The sequence below is a fragment of the Cyprinodon variegatus genome, unplaced genomic scaffold (assembly GCF_000732505.1).
Source record: "Cyprinodon variegatus isolate N-32 unplaced genomic scaffold, C_variegatus-1.0 Scaffold343, whole genome shotgun sequence".
In the NCBI taxonomy this organism is placed as follows: domain Eukaryota; kingdom Metazoa; phylum Chordata; class Actinopteri; order Cyprinodontiformes; family Cyprinodontidae; genus Cyprinodon; species Cyprinodon variegatus.
In genome coordinates, this window is record NW_015150796.1 from 666,479 (window position 1) to 687,007 (window position 20,529).

Below are 20,529 nucleotides of genomic sequence, written 5' to 3' on the forward strand. Positions count from 1 at the left end.
TCCTCACCTTCTTCCAGTCTGAGGCGCTGCAGCCTCCAAACCACACAGTGAGACAGCTGGTCAGAACGCTCGCTATGGTGCTTCTGTAGAAGGCTGTAAGGATGGGTGGGGGCAGGTGGGCTCTCCTCATCCTCCGCAAGAAGTACATCCGCTTATATGCCCCTTTGATCAGTGAGGTGGTGTTTACATTCCAGGTGAGGGTGTCTTTGATGTGCACCCCCAGGAATTTGGTGCTGCTGACGACCTCTACAGCTGAGCTGTTGATGACCAGTGGAGTGTGGTTAGGCTGGTTCTTTCTGAAGTCCAAGATGATCTCCTTCGTCTTCTCCACGTTCAGGATCAGGCTGTTATATTTGCACCAGTCCGCCAGCTGCTCCACCTCCTCTCTGTAGTCCAGGTCTTTGTCGTCTCTGATGAGGACCACCACCGTGGTGTCATCTAGTGTCATCTTCACTACGTGATCGGTGGTGAACCTGGGGACGCAGTCATGTGTCATCAGGGTGAACAGCAGGGGGCTCAGGACGCAGCCCTGAGGGGAGCCTGTACTTAGACTGATGACATCAGAGGTGTTCTATCTGACCCGGACTGACTGAGGTCTGTTGATGAGGAAGTCTAACAGCCAATTGCGGAGGGGTGTATTGAAGCCCAGCTGTTCCAGTTTGTCCATCAGATGCTGTGGGATGATGGTGTTGAAAGCTGAACTGAAGTCCAGAAACAGCATCCGCACATGAGTGTTCTTCTTCTCCAGGTGTGCCAGGCTCAGGTGGAGAGCAGCAGAGATGGCGTCCTCAGTGGAGCGGTTGTGTAGGCGAAATGAAACAGGTTGAATGTTGGCGGCAGACTGGAGACGATGTGTTCTTTAACCAGCCTTTCGAAGAAATATTAGATATTGTATAAATTTGTTTTTTCTTTCAGAATGGCTTTAACTCTTTGTGGCAAGGATTTAATGTGGTGTCAGAGACTTTCCTCAGGAACGTTTACCCATATTGACATGATACCATTAGAATTTGTCTCATCAGGGCTTACTGTCCTTCATTTTTTTTGCCGTGTCTCTGATCAAGCTATCTATCTGATTTAAATGATTGCATTACCTCCTGGGCAACCATCAAATGCTGCAAAAATCAGGTGTATTCAGGCAGGGAAATACCTAAAAAATGGAGGATGGTGGGCCCTGAGGACCAGGGTTAAAATAACCTAATCTGAAAGTTATACAAGTAAGTCTCCTGTTTTACCACATCCTTAAGGTAATCTAGGCGACCGAGATCTGTGAGCGCAGTCAGAGCACGGTGGGTTCATTGTCATAATTAAGAAATCAGATTGAAATGAGCTTTATGACATGGTACATTAGTTCTCTGAAAGTATCGGACGCTTGGTTTACAATGGTCATTAAACAATGGATACATTCAGCGACACTACTCAGGTAGGCTATGGAGTTTCAGTGATGCTCATATGGATCTAAGCAGCCTGACACGTTTAATGTGATTTTCAGCAGCTCTGATATTTCAGAGTTTGTCTAATTTTTTCTAAATGTTACTTGAACTGTAGCGTAAGTCTAACATTCTTAGCTGACACAAGTGGGACTGGTCGGGGTCTCCTGCTGTGGCCCATATGGTTTGACATATCATGCTTTCAGAAATGTTGTTATTATAATTGTATTAAGTTATAAGACCCATTATTGCCTCTCTATCATAATAAGCCGGTGCGCTGATTCTGAAATTAGAAACACATTTCTGACTCCAAAAATCCCCTGCTCACTGCACATTTTTTTATTTCACGTATTATTCCATTCCCATTCCTATGCTTCTTTGATCTTCACCACCAAAAATAACTGTAGGTACTGGCTTGCTGTCATGTCATAGGTTAATTTGCTATCAATGTTAATGTAGTGTAGTTAAGGAAAGTGGACATGAAGTGCAGAGTATGTCTTTTTTCTGTTGTAGAATGGTGGAGATTTGTTAGACTACCAGAAAAAAAATGTCCTGAAACTGGTCTTAAAAACAGGATTTTTGTCCAAACAGGGAACGGACGCAGAAGCAATTTGGTTAGTAAATTAGTGAACAATTTGCACTTAGTGAAATTATAAATTGTGTCAGAACTGACCTTCCCTCCATCCACAACCTGTACAGGTCTGTATTCAAGGTGACCTGATATGTCTTCAGTGTTCCTTGAAATTGTTCTGCTACTCCATAATGTAAGTGTCCCAAACTGATTGATGGATGTTCCTATTCAGGGTTTTCAATCAGAGGTCAGAATTTTTGATTTCTAAAATTTTAGCAGGTTTTGAGGCCACAAAGAATCAAAGCAGAACCAGACCATTACACTACCACCACCATGTTTAACTGTAGATATCCGTCTTTTTCTGTAAGATTAAATCCATGCCAGAAGTTTCACTTCTGTCTTAATTTTCCAAAAGGTGACACTTCTTTGTGCATTCGTTCTTTATTAAGCCTGGTTGCTTCTGCATTTTCCTGGTTATTAATGCACCCGTCTTATTTGATCACTTCTTTCAGTCATTTATTGTCAATATTCTATTCACAAATATCAAAGACGTATAAATAAAAAAAGGTAATAAACATTTCAAACAGTCTGTTAAAAGGAAAATATTGAATGACTTTGCGGTGACCTGCTGTTTTGGATTATCATATGAAATCTATGTCACTGACTTTCATTGGGAGTTGAGGATGGAGGGATGGAGCGAGCAAGTTGAGCTCCGTATTTTTCTACTTCAGCCGAAGAGGAGAAGGGAAATAAGAGAAAGCAAAGACAGCGTCCTAGAGAGACAGAGGAGATTGGTTTCACCTGCACTACAGTGTTTAGATAAACTCTAGCAGTGGGAAGCAGAGGAATCAGCAGAAACGAGACAGGATGCAGGTCCAACTAAGCATTTCAAAGAAAACTCAAGAGTTCAAGGAACTCTAAATCTCTGATTTACTGCAGTGATAGACATTGAGTAAGGAAAAAGTGGTATTTTATGGGCATTTCTTGGCTTTAAGCACATCCTGACACATTATACTCTTCCCAAGAAGACAGAACAGGTCCTCTGCAAAGGAAGTAGGAGGAAAATGAAAACAGTGAAGAAGGACACCAGGAACTATTCATCTGAAATCTCCTCACCAATGTTTAATTTCTGAGTTAGAACTAAAATAAAAATATGTTGAGGTTGTGGTTACAATTTTCTGAATACTATCCAAGGCTTTAAAAAACAATTTCATAAAATAAATGCTGACAAATCCAAGAGGGTACTAACATACTTCTAGCAACAATGAAAGCAATTTTGCTCCAATCAGCATCCTATGTATATTATTTAATGTGATAAAATTCAACTAACTGCTAATTAAAGAAAAAAATCAACTTAAATATGGTGTATTTAGTTGACGTTTTTTTATATGATAACAGCATTAGAATCAAAGTACTGATATCGTGCATTGAAAAAAAACTGTTTTGCCTCCTTTACAGTCTACAGATTTCATGAGAACACACACCCATGTGTCTCATTTATGCAGCAAGGTTGTGAAATCTGACAGTTCCTGCAAACAACTGCCTTGTATAAAGCTGAAACATGAAATAGCACATGACATGACGGAGCAAGCTCACCTACCGTAAGTTAGTATTTAGTGATAATAAACTCTGGAGTGATCAACAACTCAGCTGGAAAACGGCTAGTATAAACTTGATATGTTTATTAAAGGGGAAATAATAGGAAAAAATCACGGAAAAATAAAAACATGAGAGTTTCTGTTTTTAGTTTGACACAACTGTGTCGGAGAAGCTGCTTTGGTCAGAATTAAGAAAAAAGAACTGAGACTTGGGTACAGACCAACAACCCCCCCAAAAAACTACAAAACAATAGTCAAGTTGAGCTGTTTAAATAAGTAGAAATTAGTTTATAGATGTGCAAAAGCTGATTGATAGACATGTAAAAGAACCTGCAGCTTCGGCAACAGTGAAAGTTGACTCTGCAAAGTAGAAGGCTCGGAGGCGATGGTGGTCTTAGTATAAATTATGAAGATCATGGATATCTTTGCTCATCTTCAAAGGTATGCATTGTTTTGAAGTGTTAGTCTGAAGTAGATACAGTAAAACAAAATCAGAGCAAAGAGGAATGATGAATCCAACTTTGGTGAGGGGAAGCAGTATATCAGTAAAACAATATCAACCCCTAAATGCTAACAGTGTTGAAAAGGAGACATTGATCTGGTTCTCATCTTAACAGGTTTTGCATGTTAGTGTTTGTTGAGGGAGCTGTGGCCGAACTGCAAAGTGGTTTTCTTCCATTTTGAAACCAGGGAATTTAATATGTCAAAGCAACCTTGGGCAACGTGTGTTTGTCTCTGCACATGCACCAGAACAACAACAAAAAAAACTTTGCTAAAGGAATGAATTATTATGTGTGACAGGTATATACTCCACTGATACTCTCACTGATATTTTCAACATATTGGGTACAAGACTCAACTCCTCTTACGTCAGAGTATGACTCATAAAATTGCCGTTTTGTGGAGCTGCGAGTCCCTGAAGCACCTGTGGCTCACAGTCTCGACGAGAGAAAAAAAGAAGGGAGCTGTGTCTGAAATCAGGGATAACCACTGTTTTTGTTCGAAGCCAGTCACATGGATGGCTTTAAAGAAGCAGCTATAGACAAAGAGATGAAAAACCGCCACAGGAAAAGAAAGCTCTATACAAGGACTGAAGATTATAGTGTCTTTACAACATACATATATCATCAGCCAGAGATTTCGGGGGGATTAGGGGCTTCTCAATCACTTTTGTTTATTAGATATGTTGTTGCAAGAAATTCATTGTTTGACTTTTATTGTTTTGTTATTTGTTTTTGTTTTTTTCAAAAAAACATGTCTGTTGGCCTTCTGGCTCGAACCTTCTGTGCCATTTCACTTCATTTATATTTTTCTTTTATAACACATTGAGTAACACCTTTCAAAGCCATCTGGGGGGATTTCCGTTGAGACCTTCATTTCATTTTCCCGCTTCGAAGCCAGTTTCAGCTTAACTATCAAAGCAGGTTTGGGCAGTTCTCCTGCTTACCTTTTTTCTTTTTAATCCCCGCCCATCTGACTGCCACTTCCTGATCACCTTGGCTGGTTTTGAGATGACTGGTTTTTGAGTTCACACAGGAGCTCTGCTCCACACATTGGGTTGGAAATTATCCAAAACCCAGGGAACGGGATAACATTTCTGAGAGTCGATCAGCTAGACACTAGGTTCTCTGACTGGGACAAAGTCCTGTTTTGTGACTCATTTACCTCTCATTCTCCACCCCTCCTTTCGGAAGGGTTTATGTTACACCCACTGCGAGACTTTACCTGTCCAGGTGAGCTATAGTGCTGAAAGTGAACTTCCAGAATGAGGTTATGTAAGTAAACTTTCACGTTTTTTTTTATTTCTATCTAAAGGCATACTTAGTTGGTTAATTAGGTTTTTGTTACTAGTCATAAAACATTGTAGCAGAGTGTTTTTTCATGATTTTATTTGCATAGAGATCATTTGCATGGAGTTTCTGTCTCTCGGTATATTATCACTTTCTGTTTATATGTGAGCGGGGCAGGTGTAGCTTTTCTGGTGTTTTCTATGTTACATATAGTCTGCACTTAGACAATTAGTCATTAAGAAGTAACTTCAAGTAGCTTCACATCTGCCTGCAGCTGCTCACATTGAGTGAGGTGTCAGCTGTGGCTTATACAACTTACAGACCTGTCAGATAGGCCAAAAACAGACACAAGAGCCTTATGGAAAGATAAGTTACTTGAGAGAAGTAATACTGAAATAGTAATTCTGTCCCTGTACATCCCATGTTGCTACACTGGAACAAACTGCTGCATCTTATGTCAGAAAGTTTTTTGTCCTTTTGTCCTATTTAACATTAGATGCATGCATGAAATGCAATTAATGTAAATTGCAAAGGATTATCTATAAACATTTGCAAAAATTGAGATTGTTATGCCTTCTGATTTGGAAACGGTTGTAATTTCTAGCAGGTATGCTCATTTTGGGGAAATGTTTGAGCAAAAATAAGAAGTAAAAAAAATGCTGCTGTTTCTTTCTTCCTTGTTTTTTTTGTACGGGGTTACAAAGCAGATGTTTTCCAGAGGAAAAAAAAAAGAGAGGAATTTTCTGTGTTTTGAGGGCATGCCTGAACACAGCAGTCTGCACATGTTGGATCCGACATGAACTGTTTGTTCCTTTAACTCCTGGCGGCCTGATCCTGTTCATGTAGTGTGTCTGAAGCCTGATTAGCCATTACTATTGTCCTATCTTTATGATCTAATAACTGAGTTATTCTTTTACAAGGCAGTCCTTTCTAGTGCTCTATGAACCTGGGCTTTGTCACTTTAAATCAGTCTCTGAAGGACTTCCCTCTGAGCATGATTCAAAGTTTTATTGTTTTGACAATGTGATGCCACACCTTCTCCAGCAGTCCTTCACTTGAGCGTTTAAGTAACAAAGTGACACCAAATTAAACATGCAGCAGTTAACATACTGGCCAGCCGTGTCTGTGCCTTCTATCTTCAGGGTGTGTTCCATCAGTAGATATGATTTCATTTCTTTACTTGAACCTGAGGAGTGGATGTGTACATAGCAACATGCCAGCTCAGTGTGAACACTCTGAATGCTGATGCAGACACAGATACCTCGTCTCTGGCTTTGTTCCACACTCAGTCGTTAGAAAAAAGAGCTGACCTAGCATTGTCCTGTTTCGCTATTAACTCAGATCAAAGAAGATCAATTTGAAAGCCAACCACGGTATTTACATGAAATATATTCTTAAGTGAGTAGGCTAACAGGCTTTATGTTATCCTGAAGGAAAGCCCATTGAGCCTTAGTTTGGCATGACTGCCTCAAAGACAAAAGAGAAAGCCAGGTTCTACTCTTGTATTTACAATGTAAACATGTCTTTCTCTTTCAGTTAAAGATAAAAAAGAAACGTTGACACAACAAGATTTACAGATTTTGAAAATCGAACCTTTCCCTTGGTTGTTTGAGCAACTTCAGATCCAGTTTTAGTCAGTCAGAGTTTTTACATCGTCCTGAGCAATAGCATTTCCTCAAATTTTTACACTATAATGGTGTCGCCAAAAGTCGTTCTCGTTCTATAAAACTGAGCTGATGTTCCTCAGGTGTGGGTGACACACCTGGATTCAAGCCTGAAATCAGTGTGTGGAGGCAAATGTGTGCGTTTGTGTAAGCGATCGCTGATGTTTGTCATTAAAAGATGTCTGCTACAAGATCTTCATTCCTGTTAAGCTATTTATGCATCAAAACAATGATTATAGTGTAAAGAGAAAAACAGTTAAAGTCTATCCAGAAATGGGTGTTTCTGTAGAAGGGATTATTTATATAATTATTGTATAATTAGATGAATCAATTTTATTTTGTATTTTTTAATTATGAAAATATAGACCACATTGAACCAAATAGACCACATTGAACTGGGCTGTGCTACATTGGATTGCTGAGTTAGAAAAAGCATTCATTTTCCTTTTATTTTAAATTTTTTTTGTGTGTGTGAGTGGAGGGGGGGGGGGGGGGGTCTTTCCTTATTGTTAAATAAATTAGGTTTAGTTTCTCTGTGAGATGATATTGGCCACAAAGCAGATATGCTCAACCCTGATGTTCATTGATTTTAACCCACTCTTCAACATCATGAGTCTGTTAAGATATAACTAGAGGTAAATCCAGCCCAGAGACAGCAGGATACAGGATTTATTAAGTATTCATTTATTTGAGATGAACAGTGCATACTAAATAACATTATTTCAAAACTTTACATGTGAATATGCCATGGAAGCTCATTTTCATCTGTAGTCGAAGGATGTGCTTTGAAGAAAACAACTTTGATTTTTGATCATGCCCAGTGTTCTGTGCACTCACTCATCTCTTGCACATCTCCAGCTGTGAATGCTGCCTCCCCAGTGAAAAAAATCCTGCTGAGAAGTGAATGTGTTATCTGCAAATCCAAGAAAAGTCCTCACCAAAGCCTGGGCACATCCCATTAGGAGAACATTTGTAGTTTACGTGGGAAAACTCTACACTGGATTATGTTTGAATCAGGATCCAACCCCTCTATTTGCTGTCAATTGTTAATTCTTTCAAAAGTTTTCATTTTAATTTGTATTTTCTGTCTGAGCTGTTTTGTGATAAAACTGTTACCCACTATAGATAAGGCTGTACTCAGCAGGTACCTGCCATTAAAAGTTGCTTATGTTGGACTGTTCAGCCACTTCTTATTATCCTTCCTTCATTAGACACAACACAGACGGTTATTCTTATGGGTGTTATGAGTCATGGTCTGCAGGCTTCAAAATGATAATGTAAAACAAAGACACCGTTTGTTATCAAACATTCACTTATGATGCAGCACCACGGAGTGTTGCAGAGCAAAGTCAGTGTTTGTTGAGCCTCATAAAAGCTTTCCAGCACGAGTGTTTGTAGCAACGTGAAAATGTGTCAAACCTAAACAGAAGCAGTACTTCGATTACAAAGCTGTAGAGCTCTTTATCTGTTCTTACAATTGTTTCTGTTTTTGTTTTTTATGTCAAACCTAAATGTTTTTAATTGTCAAACTAAACTTTTAAAAAACTGAAACATGTACAAAATCTAGGTTTAAACTATTTATCGGTAAGCTGCCCTGTACTGTACATCATGAGGCAATCCAAAGAACAAACATAGAGGAGAAACTAAGTCGCTGACATCTATCAGACTGCAAATGGTTACAAAACTATTTCTAAAGAGTTTGGACCCCACCAAAGCCTTTACTCTGCATAGGCCACAAGTAGGAACATTAAAAATGGAGTAATTATCCTGCCACGCCACTAGAATATGAAATGCTTTAAAAAAATGAGACGGTATGCTAATGACAACGAACACTTCCCATTCAAACTTGCATCAACTCTAAATTTCCTTAAATTCCAGTATGGATCAGGGCTTCACTATACAGGGTATTGCTAAAAATAATACTCGTAATTCCTAAAACTTTGCAGAAAATAGGCTGCACAATGACTAGGCCAAGTCTAAATGGATGGTGTGTTTCCAGTGACATCTTGAATAAAACTAATGACTATGGTCTATGGCCTCCTAATTGCTTATGGACATTAATGACCTGCCGTAATTGATGTAATATTCAAATATGTTCTATGACATCTAATCCTGAAAGAACATGTTGGACCATGTAAAGGAAAGCTGTTTGCATCTTTAAGCTTTCTTTCCCTGATTCTTTTTTAATAATACAATAATTACAAAAACTGCTTTGAAAAACATTAGCCTTAACACGTAACAGGCAGGTATTATTAGGGTTTAACAAGCACATAAAGGAAAAATAAAAAATAATCCTAACATGGGCTGTGCAGTGGGTAGCACTGCTGTCTTGCAGCAAGAAGGTTCTGGGTTCGATTACCGGCCTGAGGTTTTTCTGCATGGAGTTTGCATGCATGGGTTCTCTCCGGGTACTCCGGCTTCCTGCTAAAGTCCAAAAATATGACTGTTAGGTTAATTGACTTCTGTAAATTCTCCTTAGGTGTGAGGGTGTGCATGTATGGTTGTTTGTCCTGTTTGTCTCTGTGTTGCCTAGCCTGCGATGGACTGGCGACCTGTCCAGGGTGTACCCCGCCTCCCGCCCATAGACAGCTGGAGATAGGCAACAGCACCCCTTGCAACCCCGCTTGGGATAATTGTGACAGAAAAGAAAAAATGGATGAATCCTAACAACCATCAGTTGATGATGAGTTGAGTCATGAAGTTTAGCTTTATCATAGTTTTGAAAAAAATAAATTCCTAGTTTATCCAAATCTAATTAAAAAAATGTATCTGAATATGTCTAAATTAAGACAATTCTGCATCGAAAAATGAATAAATAGGGCAATTACTTCTTCATAAACATTTAGGATCTTTGCTATTTTTTTCACTTTAAAACCTAAACTTAACAAAACGAAAGCTTTTCTATTGGTGTTTTTAACAAAACCTAGTATGTCATCACACAGCACAGAGCCAGTAACGGGTCCAGAAACAAAACAGGAGGAATGCCAACATGGCTGCTCTTGCCAAAGTGGCATGTGCCTGACTAAGCCCATCTGTTGCTGCCCATGTGCCCGAAGGAACCCGGCTGCTATGGGTATGACGTGAACGCTGGACAGCCTGCAGTATGGACTACAATGTAAACTTGTGTAGCAAAAAAACAATAACTCATGATTCAACCCATGTCATGTCCTGGATTAACAGAGAGAAGAGATTGTCATGCAGTCCGCCAAGTAGAGAGCAGGAGAATCATCTGTGTCGATTTTTCTCTGTAGTTGCTGCTGAGATGAGGGGTATTGATGTTCCCATGTCCGGAAAATAAATCTCAGTAGTTCAATATCCCTTATTTGGGCCACTGCTGAAAAAAAAAACTAGGAATAAAAAAAAAAAAAAAAACTGCTGCAGTTCTTTACATAAATGAGAAGAAAAGAATCTGACTGTGTCTGCGGCATTTCTACAACAAGGCTCATAAAAAAAATCATTTATGATAAACGTGGACCCACCTTAATATTCTAAGATGGGGTAGGCAAAGATTGTATTAAAAAAGAAAAGGAATTAAGTCCTCCGTGTGCCTTAGTTGCTACTGTTTATCTATTAATCTTTACTCAGTTTGCACAATCCAGACATTGTGGACAATTTGTGGTATTAGTCAAATAAAGATAACCCCCGAGCTTATCTTTATTTGACTAATACCTATTTGAGCTAATTCCAAATTCTCCTTCAAAAGTTCAACATAAGAAAACATTGAAGCAGCATTTAAACTGTATAAGCTTTTTGGCATGAGAGGCCAGCATTTATATAGATTACCATAAGATGTAAAATGACAGTTTAGCCTAATTGCAAAACTTTAGTAGAATTTTTTAAACCAAAGCAAAATGATTACAGAGTTGATATTTTAAAGTCAGAGGGTAATCATATTTAAATGTCAAATCATTCAGGCTTAAAGATGTATATAAATGTTTTCTTTATCAGATGATACTGTCCCAAAATTTAGAAAATTTCTATTTAAAAATAAAATCCTGTCTTAGAATCTGTGAGGTTTTTTTTTAGAATCTGTGGGGTTTTTTTCCGTATCTTATGCAGGCCAGTTAGTTATACATCAGCATAAACACCTAAATTCGGTCAATCATATATCAATGGTCATCTGTCAATCAAATTTTTTCGGTCATAGCATCTTGATTCATATGTCGTAACTAAGATACTCAATGGTTGAAATAAGAATCATTTCCTTTCCCATTGAGTTACGTCCCAGTGTTCACAGGGATGGACATCTGTGTCTTCAGCAGGCGTAGAGCTAACAGAACTGGCAGCGTTACGAGGCAAGGGCTCAAACATGTACGGCTGTAAGCCTTCTACACCAAACCAAGCTTCTTCAACCCTGGCGTCCTCTTCCACAACATCTTCGTCCCCGCTTTCCTCCTCTAAATAAAAAATGTATGATGGAGGAGATTCATCCACGACCTCCGACACTAAACTCTCCTCCTCTTGCTTCCTGCTGTCCATAGCGTTCCTTGACAGTGTTGTTTCTCAGTCACCAATTTAGTGCTACTTGGACCCAATGTAATTTCTTATTGGGAACCTACTAGCACTAAGTTGCTAACTGGTTAGCAAGATGCTTCCGAGACAGCGGCCACAATCAGACTTGCTTGCGAACCGTCCGCCACAACAACCCCGCCCCCTTGATAAACGGCCAATCACATTCACTTTATTCACTCGTGTAAAGTCGGCCACCACTCGGGAGGATTCAGAATGCAACGATTGGAACAGCCGCTTCCCTATGACTTTAAACATCTTTTTTTACTATTGATTTGGAACTGTACATATTGGCTTTTGAAAAAACCTTACAGTTACAGTAAGATCTAAATTAGTAAAATACATGAGGAGACTAGACTAACAGGGTTTTCAATTCTAGCACTTAATGATAGGAGAAACCTCATAGCACTGAAACTGCACACTGTTAAGCCTTACTGTTATTCTCTGAAAGTGTCACTCTCCTTCTCTGCACAATACTGTTTCTGTTTAAAAAGCCTCTGATATCTGTGCTTCCTTTAAGTATCTTTTAAAGCAGCACAGATCCTTTTTACTCAGTTAACTAATCAAAAAATGACCAGTCTGTTATTTAGAAATGATTAAGCTCAAAAGGAGCTGTATAGCATCTCTATTTTTTTTCCCTGCAACATTCACCGGTTAAACTCTGCTAACTTTTAAACTGTTTTTGCTGAATATATGGATTTTTTTCAGTAGGTAATTTTAAATCAGAAATTATGTTTTTTGTTTGTATGTTTTTTCCAGCGGTCTCTTTACTTACTGTAGCTTCTGTAGTTTGTAAAAGGTCCAGCTTCTCTTCCTAATATTACCTTGTATTTTTTGAGCATCTAATCACATTCATTCCTTCATAACTGCAGGTAATAGAGTAATTATCCTTTAAAATGTATAATGTTTGATCTTATCTATTTTTGGCTTGATAACTACCTCATTCAGCAAGTTTGACTTGAGATTTGTACTATTTTCTATTGACTGTCCACCTTTTCATTTCCCCATCTCTTTTAACTTTTTTGTTTGTTTATTCAGAATCTCGAGAAGATCAGCTAATACTAAGCTGCTTTTTAAATGGAAGACCTGTTTTAAGTTCATTGTTACACACATTTTCAGACATTCTGTAAGAATGTGTATTAATCACAACAAACAAAAACAGGCTCATTTAAGATGTAGTGTTAAAACTTTACTATGACTGCAAAAGGTTGTAAAATATGAAAACCAGCTCCACTTTCAATGCTTAAACAACCCTGATCTGATTTTCAAGTACTTCTGCATCTTTGTATTTACTTTGTTTTCCTGTTTCTCACAGATTATTCCTGCTGACAGCCAATCTACTCTGATACCCCTAGTCTTGCCTTCCAAATGAGCATCCAGGTGGAAAGCCTATAGCCTGAAGTTGCTCCAGTGATGGCTGAAGCATCCCCTTTAGCTATCTCCCCGACAGACTCTGATGTATTTTCCCCGACCCCTGACCTGTGTGCCTCATGTGGCCACAGTCATAAGCTGGAGGAGAACCATGAATACATCTACCAAGATGAAGTGGACGATGACCTTGTCTGCCACATCTGTCTGCAGCCACTCATCAGGCCCCTGGACACACCCTGTGGTCACACCTACTGTCAGGAGTGCATCACCAGCTTCCTGCTGGAGAGTGACTTCTGCCCTGTGTGCCGTGCACCCCTCATGCTGCAGAGTTGCAGGAAGCCCAGCCTGCTGGTGCATAAATTGCTGGATAAGCTTACTGTAGCCTGCCCTTTTACCGAGTTTTGCACCGAAACACTGCCTCGCGGGGAGATGGAAGATCACATCAAGGGCAGGTAAGCTACAATAAAACATGTAACCAAATACTTTATACTCTAATTTTTATTAAATTTACTAAAAAACCTAAATTGCTAAACCCTATCCACACAAATGCATTTGGGATTTTTGAATTTTTTGGGCGACGTGTTTCATAAATGTACTTCTTTAGGATTTAAAACAAGAATGTGACGTTGAGAAAAATTTTAAAAATCAGGTTATTGATCAGAGCTGCAACTCAAGCTTGGTTAGAGCCACCAAAAGGCATCTGTTAAAATCGATTTTCATTTCCTTCAGCAGTTTGTCAGTTAAATATTGTTTAACAATGTTTTACTGTGTTCAAGGGAGAACATATTATCAGAAATACCATCACTATCCTCCTCAGGATCGCTCCTCTTTTTCTCATGGGGCTCAGTGCTAAAAAAAAAAGAGCTTGAAAAATATGCAGATAGTTTGATATATTTCAATATTAGAATTACAAAACTGGATGAATATTAAAAACAATTCCTTAGACACTGGTTATATTTAGAAAAACATAATAATATTTTTTTTGAAAGTATGTTTGTAATGACTGCTATGAAAAGACCAACTTCTGTTCTCAGTGTCATAAAATCCAAAGGGTTCTCATTGACCTGCATGCTCACCTCTCTTTACCATTTATTTCTAGCTTTTCATCTGTACTTGTCCACAATAATCTGCCATGAAGACCGGCTGTAGGTTTTCCTTTTCTCTTTGCTCTTAATCATTAACCACCAGATACTGTCCCAGAAGACAGGCTTTCTCCTCCAACAGGGCTTTCATCTTTCCAGGCCCAGCTCATCTGCTTACATATCATTAAAAGGCCACACTTTAGTTTCTCTCAGTGTGGGTCTGCCCACATTAATGCTTGTTAAGGCTCCCCTGACCCAAGTGCTGCTGGAATAATTAATGTATCCCACCAAACATCCTGGAGTCGAAGCATTAAGTTTCTACTCAGTTACATTCAAAAGTCAAAATCAGAATTAGATTCAAAATCCTTAAAAATCCTTTTTTATATTTCGAGGATTGGATCTGCGATTTCTTACTACTTTTCCTCTAATGCAATGCTTTCTGCTCAACCTTTTTCTCTGTCAGTTTTTCTCTCTTCTGCTGCCCCTCATGTAGTGTGAATGTCATAATGAGGTGTGGATCTCTGAGACTTTCTCCCAAAAGGATTCAGCTGCTCTCCCATAGTTAGAGAGTGTTATCTGTAGAGGTGAGAGGCCACATCCACAGAGATCATGGAACACATTGTGTGCAAGGATGTGAAAAGGTTTCAGTGAATAACCCATTTCAACATATCTATCATGCTCCACTGATTCTAACAATGAATGAAAAACACTTCTGCTTGAGTAAATTTATTTTAATTCCTTCTTTAGTCTGGAAGAATTATAAATGGTTGAAGACAAACCTAAGGAGACAAACTGTGTTATTAGTGTGAAGTTATAATGGTGAGTTGGCAGAGAAAAGTCAAGTTGCATAATGCATCAAGCAAATGTCAAATTTAATTGCTGGAGATATTAATTTGCATCTGATTTCCATACCAGTAGTTTCTTTTTTGACGCATTAATAATCTTCTTTTAGATCTCAGCGAGAGGTATTGCTTAAAAGGTTGATGGCTAAAGGTCTCATATCAGCAAACGGATTATGCCCCATGGCAAATAGAGAGCAAAGCTATCCAAGGTGTTGGTTGATTGTTACCTATGTAATTAAGAACTCCAGAAGTTGCAGTTATAAACTGAGTTGCAAGCAGTTTGTTTATGCCGGTGCTGCAAAATGAGCTGCTTGCAGAACTGTTGCCGCATTGCAAGAAGGTTGCTGGCTCTATTTTATCGAAAGATAGTGGAGTCATGAGAAGAAGTTAAGATTTTATTATTTCATTATAGATTTCACAATAAAAGCTTTCAGAGGTTATGTATGATGGGGGGATGGGGGGTTCTGTTAACTATGTTGTGGTCTTTAAAATTCACTCTCTTTTCTGTGTTTTAATAAAGATATTCAGTTTGAATAAATAATAACCGATTTTAATACATCTCTTTTAGCTTAGAATTATCCATTTTAGGTTTAACTTTAACCTATTTGGGATTTTAGATGAAAGAGATGCTGTTCAGATTCCTTAAAAGTTATATGTAATGGAAAGAAGATAAGCTTAGTGTTACTTGTGGCTAATGCTTGATCAAACAGGGAAAGCAACAAATGCTTCATCAATTCTTTTGTAACAAAGCAGTTCATCATGCTCATTTTCCGACTCCTAGAGTTATGCACAGCTCTACAGAACACATTCAGGTAAACTTGCAACACAAGGTAATGTTTATAGCAGTAACAAGATGATTTACAATAACTGTACAAGGCTAATACAAATTCATTCAGGTTATACAAAATCTTTTGTACAATATAGAGAGCTAAAACTTTGGCACAGTAAACTAGAGCAAAACATGCTGATGACAAATGGAAAAATGTTGCACTGCTTTACAAAACAAAATCCTCAAGGGAAGGCAATAATGTCAAATTGATAGACTGATGGACGGATGGTTGGACAGACAGATGGATGGATAGATAACAGACAGAAACATCTGACAAATAATTGTGTTAGGCATTTCTGTCATTATTTTCCCTCACTCCAGACTCAAGCATTAAACCTTTTTATTTCACATTATCTAAATCTATGTACCTCCATACTTGGCTCAGGAAGTAAAGATTTTCTTACATCACAAGTCTCTGACATTCAATTGAAGTATTGGAGGAATAAATTTGATCAAGACATAAAGATAGTCGAACAGCCAGAATGCATGACCTCAGTGTTCTCTCTGCCTGTATTTTGATGCTAGTGATAATGCAGTACATCATTTCTGGCTGTTTCCACCCAAAAATCTGGCAGTGGGTCAGAAGTTGTAATGACTGAGACTTGGCCATCTGGACAGGGCTGACATCATACTAATGTAATCATTCATGACCTTTATTGGCCTTCAAATAAGAAAACTGATATAAACAGGAACATCTTCGCTGTGATTTGTGGCTGAATCGTTGGTGTGCTGTCAGGGCTTGCACAGCATTTTTGTTGTACTCTGACATGCAAACACATGTGGGTCTTTGAACCTGTTTCTTGTTTGTTCAAATGATACTCACATTCATGTTTTTCATGTAATTCTTCTTTTTAGTTTTAGCTTTAGTACAAATATTTGATTTTGCAGGACTGCTTCAAGCATACTTATGCTTTCTTCTTTTTCTTCCTGTTTAGAAAAGCTGTCTTGACTTAATTACTAAAAAGCAATGGAAAATCACAAATAGTTGAAATGGAAGTAAAAATAGACTCATGAAATCTGCAAAATAAGCATGTGTTCCTTTAAAAAAAAGTTACAGAAATATGTGGTAAGGTCCTTAAACTCCATTTCTCCATCCACTATCATCCACCTAACCAGCAACAGGTTGTGGAGATAGATCCAGCAAATCACAGACATCCCCTTTTAAAGCTGTATTGTCCAGCTGACTCTGAGTTGTCCGAAGGTGGTCAGAGGCATATGTGATCACTTTAGTGAGTTCTGAGTCTGATCTGGTGTCTCCTTCATCTGGGATAAGACTGGACAACCTGCAAAGCAAAGTGCAGTGGAAGCATCTTGATCAGATAGCAGACCCACGTCAGCTGATTACTTTTGAAGTCGATCTAGTTTCAGCTCCCACTGCAGACCCGCATTTGAAGAATGGTGACAATCACCATAAAAACTAAGACAAAATGATTCAAGAAAAGCACCAGCTGTATACTTCTCTATAAGGCTGGCTTTTCTGAAGATGTTTAGGTCCAATCTCATTTTGGACTGCTATATTAATACCTGCTATATTAGGGTCTTATCTATCTGCTCTAGGTCAGTCGGTCCTTGTCCAACTAAATAGAATTGATTTGGTCTGAGTCCATTTGGTGTGAGTCTGGTTGTTTTGACTTGAGTCAACCTGTCTGGTTGGTCCGACCCTGTTGGTCTAAGGCCCCTTGGTCTTTTGTTTCCATTGTCTTGAGTAAGTCTGGCTTTAGTCTGTTTGGTCTGATACTATTTAGTCTATTTGTGCTTGTCTCCCAATAATACAGGTACTAAACCAGTAAAAAAAAAATAAAAAAAATCTAACTCTAGTTCATTGTGAGGTTCCTTTTTTGTACGTGTAAGCACAGTGATTGCACTAGGGTGAGAGCTGAAACAACTATACCGAGACTGTTTAGTGCAGGTAGTTCCATGCATCCATGCCTGGCTGTGTGTTTCCTGGACGGGGCCGCCTTTTGCAGCTGCTTTTTGTGACTCTACTTCTGTCTCCTTGAACCCCAGTCAGCCTCGGCAGATGGCCGCTCACACTGAGCCTGGTTCTGCTGGAGGTTTCTTCCTGTTAAAAGGGAGTTTTTCCTCTCCACTGTCGCTACAAGCATGCTTAGTGTGAGGGATTGCCTTCAAGTCAATGAGTCAATGCAATCAACTGGTTTTCCTTAGATAGAAAACTTTGAAATAATTTCACTGGATGATCTGGTTGAACTGTAAAGTGCCTTGAGATGACATGTTGTGAGTTGGCGCTATAGAAATAAACTGAATTGAATCTTTTTTTTAAAAAGATACATTTTCAATTCACTTTTAAGAATATTTTGTTTGAAATGGTACCAATAAAGGTGCTAATAAGAGCAGCACAGTGTTTTTAATTAAACTGCCTCCTGTGTTTAGATTTGTTACTGCCATCCACACATAAAATCAATAAACAGAAAAGAATTTGGCATAATTTTTAGTTAAAACTTTTGTTTTGCTTAAAATATATCGTTTAAAAGACATCAAACAACCAGAAAAAAAGAAATAAGTGAACAAACAAAAGTGAAGAAACTATAGGTGTGAAAACACTTGTAGAGTTTCTGTTGTAAATGTGCTTCAATTTGTGCTCATATCTTAAAACTGATGAAGAAAGCATTGTTTATTATGGAGTGTGACGTTCCTATATAAGTTTTTAATAGAGTAACAAATACATTTCTCCAGTTTTTTCTGCACATCGTTTCTATATAGTGAAAGGAAAAACAGAACTCTGACTCTGGAAGAGTAAAGACTTGACATTTTTGCATGGAAAATGGAATGGTGTAATAGAATGAGAGAATATGAGTTCATTTGTACGTCATATTGCCATTTTTGTTAGTGCTACCTGACGCACAAGCATATAAAATGAGTCCTCTGGGGCAAACTTGCTTCTGTTCACAAAAACTGCATCCTGTCACAATCCAATTACTTTTCCATTTCCTGCTGGCCCTGTGGTCCTGTTATTGTGCATAGTGTTCAAATACCAGAGGGTCTGTGATGTCTTGAATCTTTCACATGCATCCATTAACACGCAGATACATTTATTTACCACACCACCTCCATCCATGAAATATTTAGTGGGACAGGGTATTTACACATGTTAAAGGACTTTCTCCTGGTCATCAGACAGTATTATGAATATCCAATAACAGGGAAGGAGATAAAACAGAAGCAAAACCAGTGAGACAAATTAGTACAATTCATCAATTCATCCAGCATCTGACCAGATTAATTAGGCCATTTAGATTTTTTCCACATTTTGTATTTTCCCAATCAGAAACTTTAATGTGCATTCTTAATTGGGATATCATGTAATATACTGACATCAATTAGTAGTTAAAAATATTCTAAGGTGGAATGGCTTTCATTTTTCTACATAAAATGTATACTATCAAGAAATACCTTTTGTTGCAGTTACAGTTAGAATATGTGTCTTTGAAGACTTTGCACAACTGGAGGTGAATTTTTTGTCTTTTGTTCTTTATAGAAAAGCTCAGGCTCAGTGAGATCTAATAAATATCCTCTGCCAACACTAACGTCTAAATAATGCTACATTTTTTCAATGAAACCAATTTAAACTTTGACTTTGAGTCTTTCTAATGCATGGATATACTGTAATCTTAACCATTTAACTGTATATTAAGGACAGATGCCTGCTGAAAGGTGAACCTCAGCCTGAAGCTTTTGACATGCTCTCTATCAGCTATGATTCTACCAAAAGTACATTTAATGATGGTAATGTGTTTCGGGACAATGTGCAGCCTTATCATGCTGTCAAACATCGAGTTGTGTATGTCAACCAAAAGGTTGAATTTCATTGCCTTTGATGCCACTCTGCTAGTGTTGTTTGTTAGTCTTCCTGAAGCTGTTTGTTCGCTAATCTTAATAAACAATCTGCTAAAACCATCCATCCATCTTCTCCCACTTAATCCATCAAGGTCCCATTGTAGCTGGCGCCTATCTCCAGCCATCTATGGGTGAAAAGTGGGGGAAACCCTGGACAGGTCGCCAGTACATCACATGGCAACACAGAAACATACAACCATGCACACACACACTCACACCTGACCTAGGGGAGTTGTAGCCTAGTGGTTAGGGCATTGAGTTTGGAATCCTAAAGTTCTGAGTTCAAGCCTCACTCCCACAGACTGCCACACTGGCTCCCTGAGGAAGACCCTTGACCCCACACTGCTCTCTGGGCGTCGCACAATGGCAGCCCACTGCTCCACAAAGGGATGGGTCAAATGTATAGATAAATTAAAATAGAAACAAAACCGAAAGGTTGTGTTTCTGGACTGTGAGTAGATGGAGAGAACCTACACATGCATGGGGAGAACATGCAGACTCCACGCAGGAATCAAACCAAGGATCTTCTCATTGCAAGACAAACTGGGCCTCCATGCAGCCCAGGCATATACATATTCTTCACACGTGTTCAGTGACTACCGAATGCAGTTTGGTTAGTTGGTTATAACTGGTTTTTAACCTTATGGTTCCATCATGCGTTGCTACATACAGCAGAAAAAGGGAAACAGGTCGAAAAAACATCATTTTAAATACACATGTAAATCCATTTTTCTAAGTTTTTGGTCTCTTCAGTCATTGCTTAAATTTGTCAGCACAAAAATCTCCTCCAGTCTTTTTTCCAGTTACCTGATCAATCAAAGACAAGTGCCGATGACAAATGGCTTTTACCTCTAAAATAATAAATGACCCAGCTTCCAGTCTGTCATATAATTTTCATCACAAAATATAAAAATATAAACTAGACTGTTTAAATTCACTTGGTTCAGTACAGACATGCTTCATATCCTCTCCTTTTGATCCTCATCTTTCT

General features: G+C 38.5%; 1 protein-coding gene across 2 annotated transcripts in view; it reads left to right on the forward strand.

Annotated features, from left to right (window-relative positions):
• The first annotated feature begins 5,106 nt into the window (after positions 1 to 5,106).
• Positions 5,107 to 20,529, forward strand: part of lnx1 (ligand of numb-protein X 1, E3 ubiquitin protein ligase) — a 48,886-nt gene continuing 33,463 nt past the window's right edge. The window contains exons 1-2 of one of the 2 annotated variants that reach the window (XM_015385559.1): positions 5,107 to 5,371; positions 12,875 to 13,382. In XM_015385559.1, coding sequence (XP_015241045.1) covers positions 12,973 to 13,382 — 410 coding nt within the window. In that variant the 5' untranslated portion in view covers positions 5,107 to 5,371; positions 12,875 to 12,972. The remainder of the gene's footprint in view (positions 5,372 to 12,874; positions 13,383 to 20,529) is intronic. The other variant, XM_015385560.1, reaches the window with a different exon arrangement.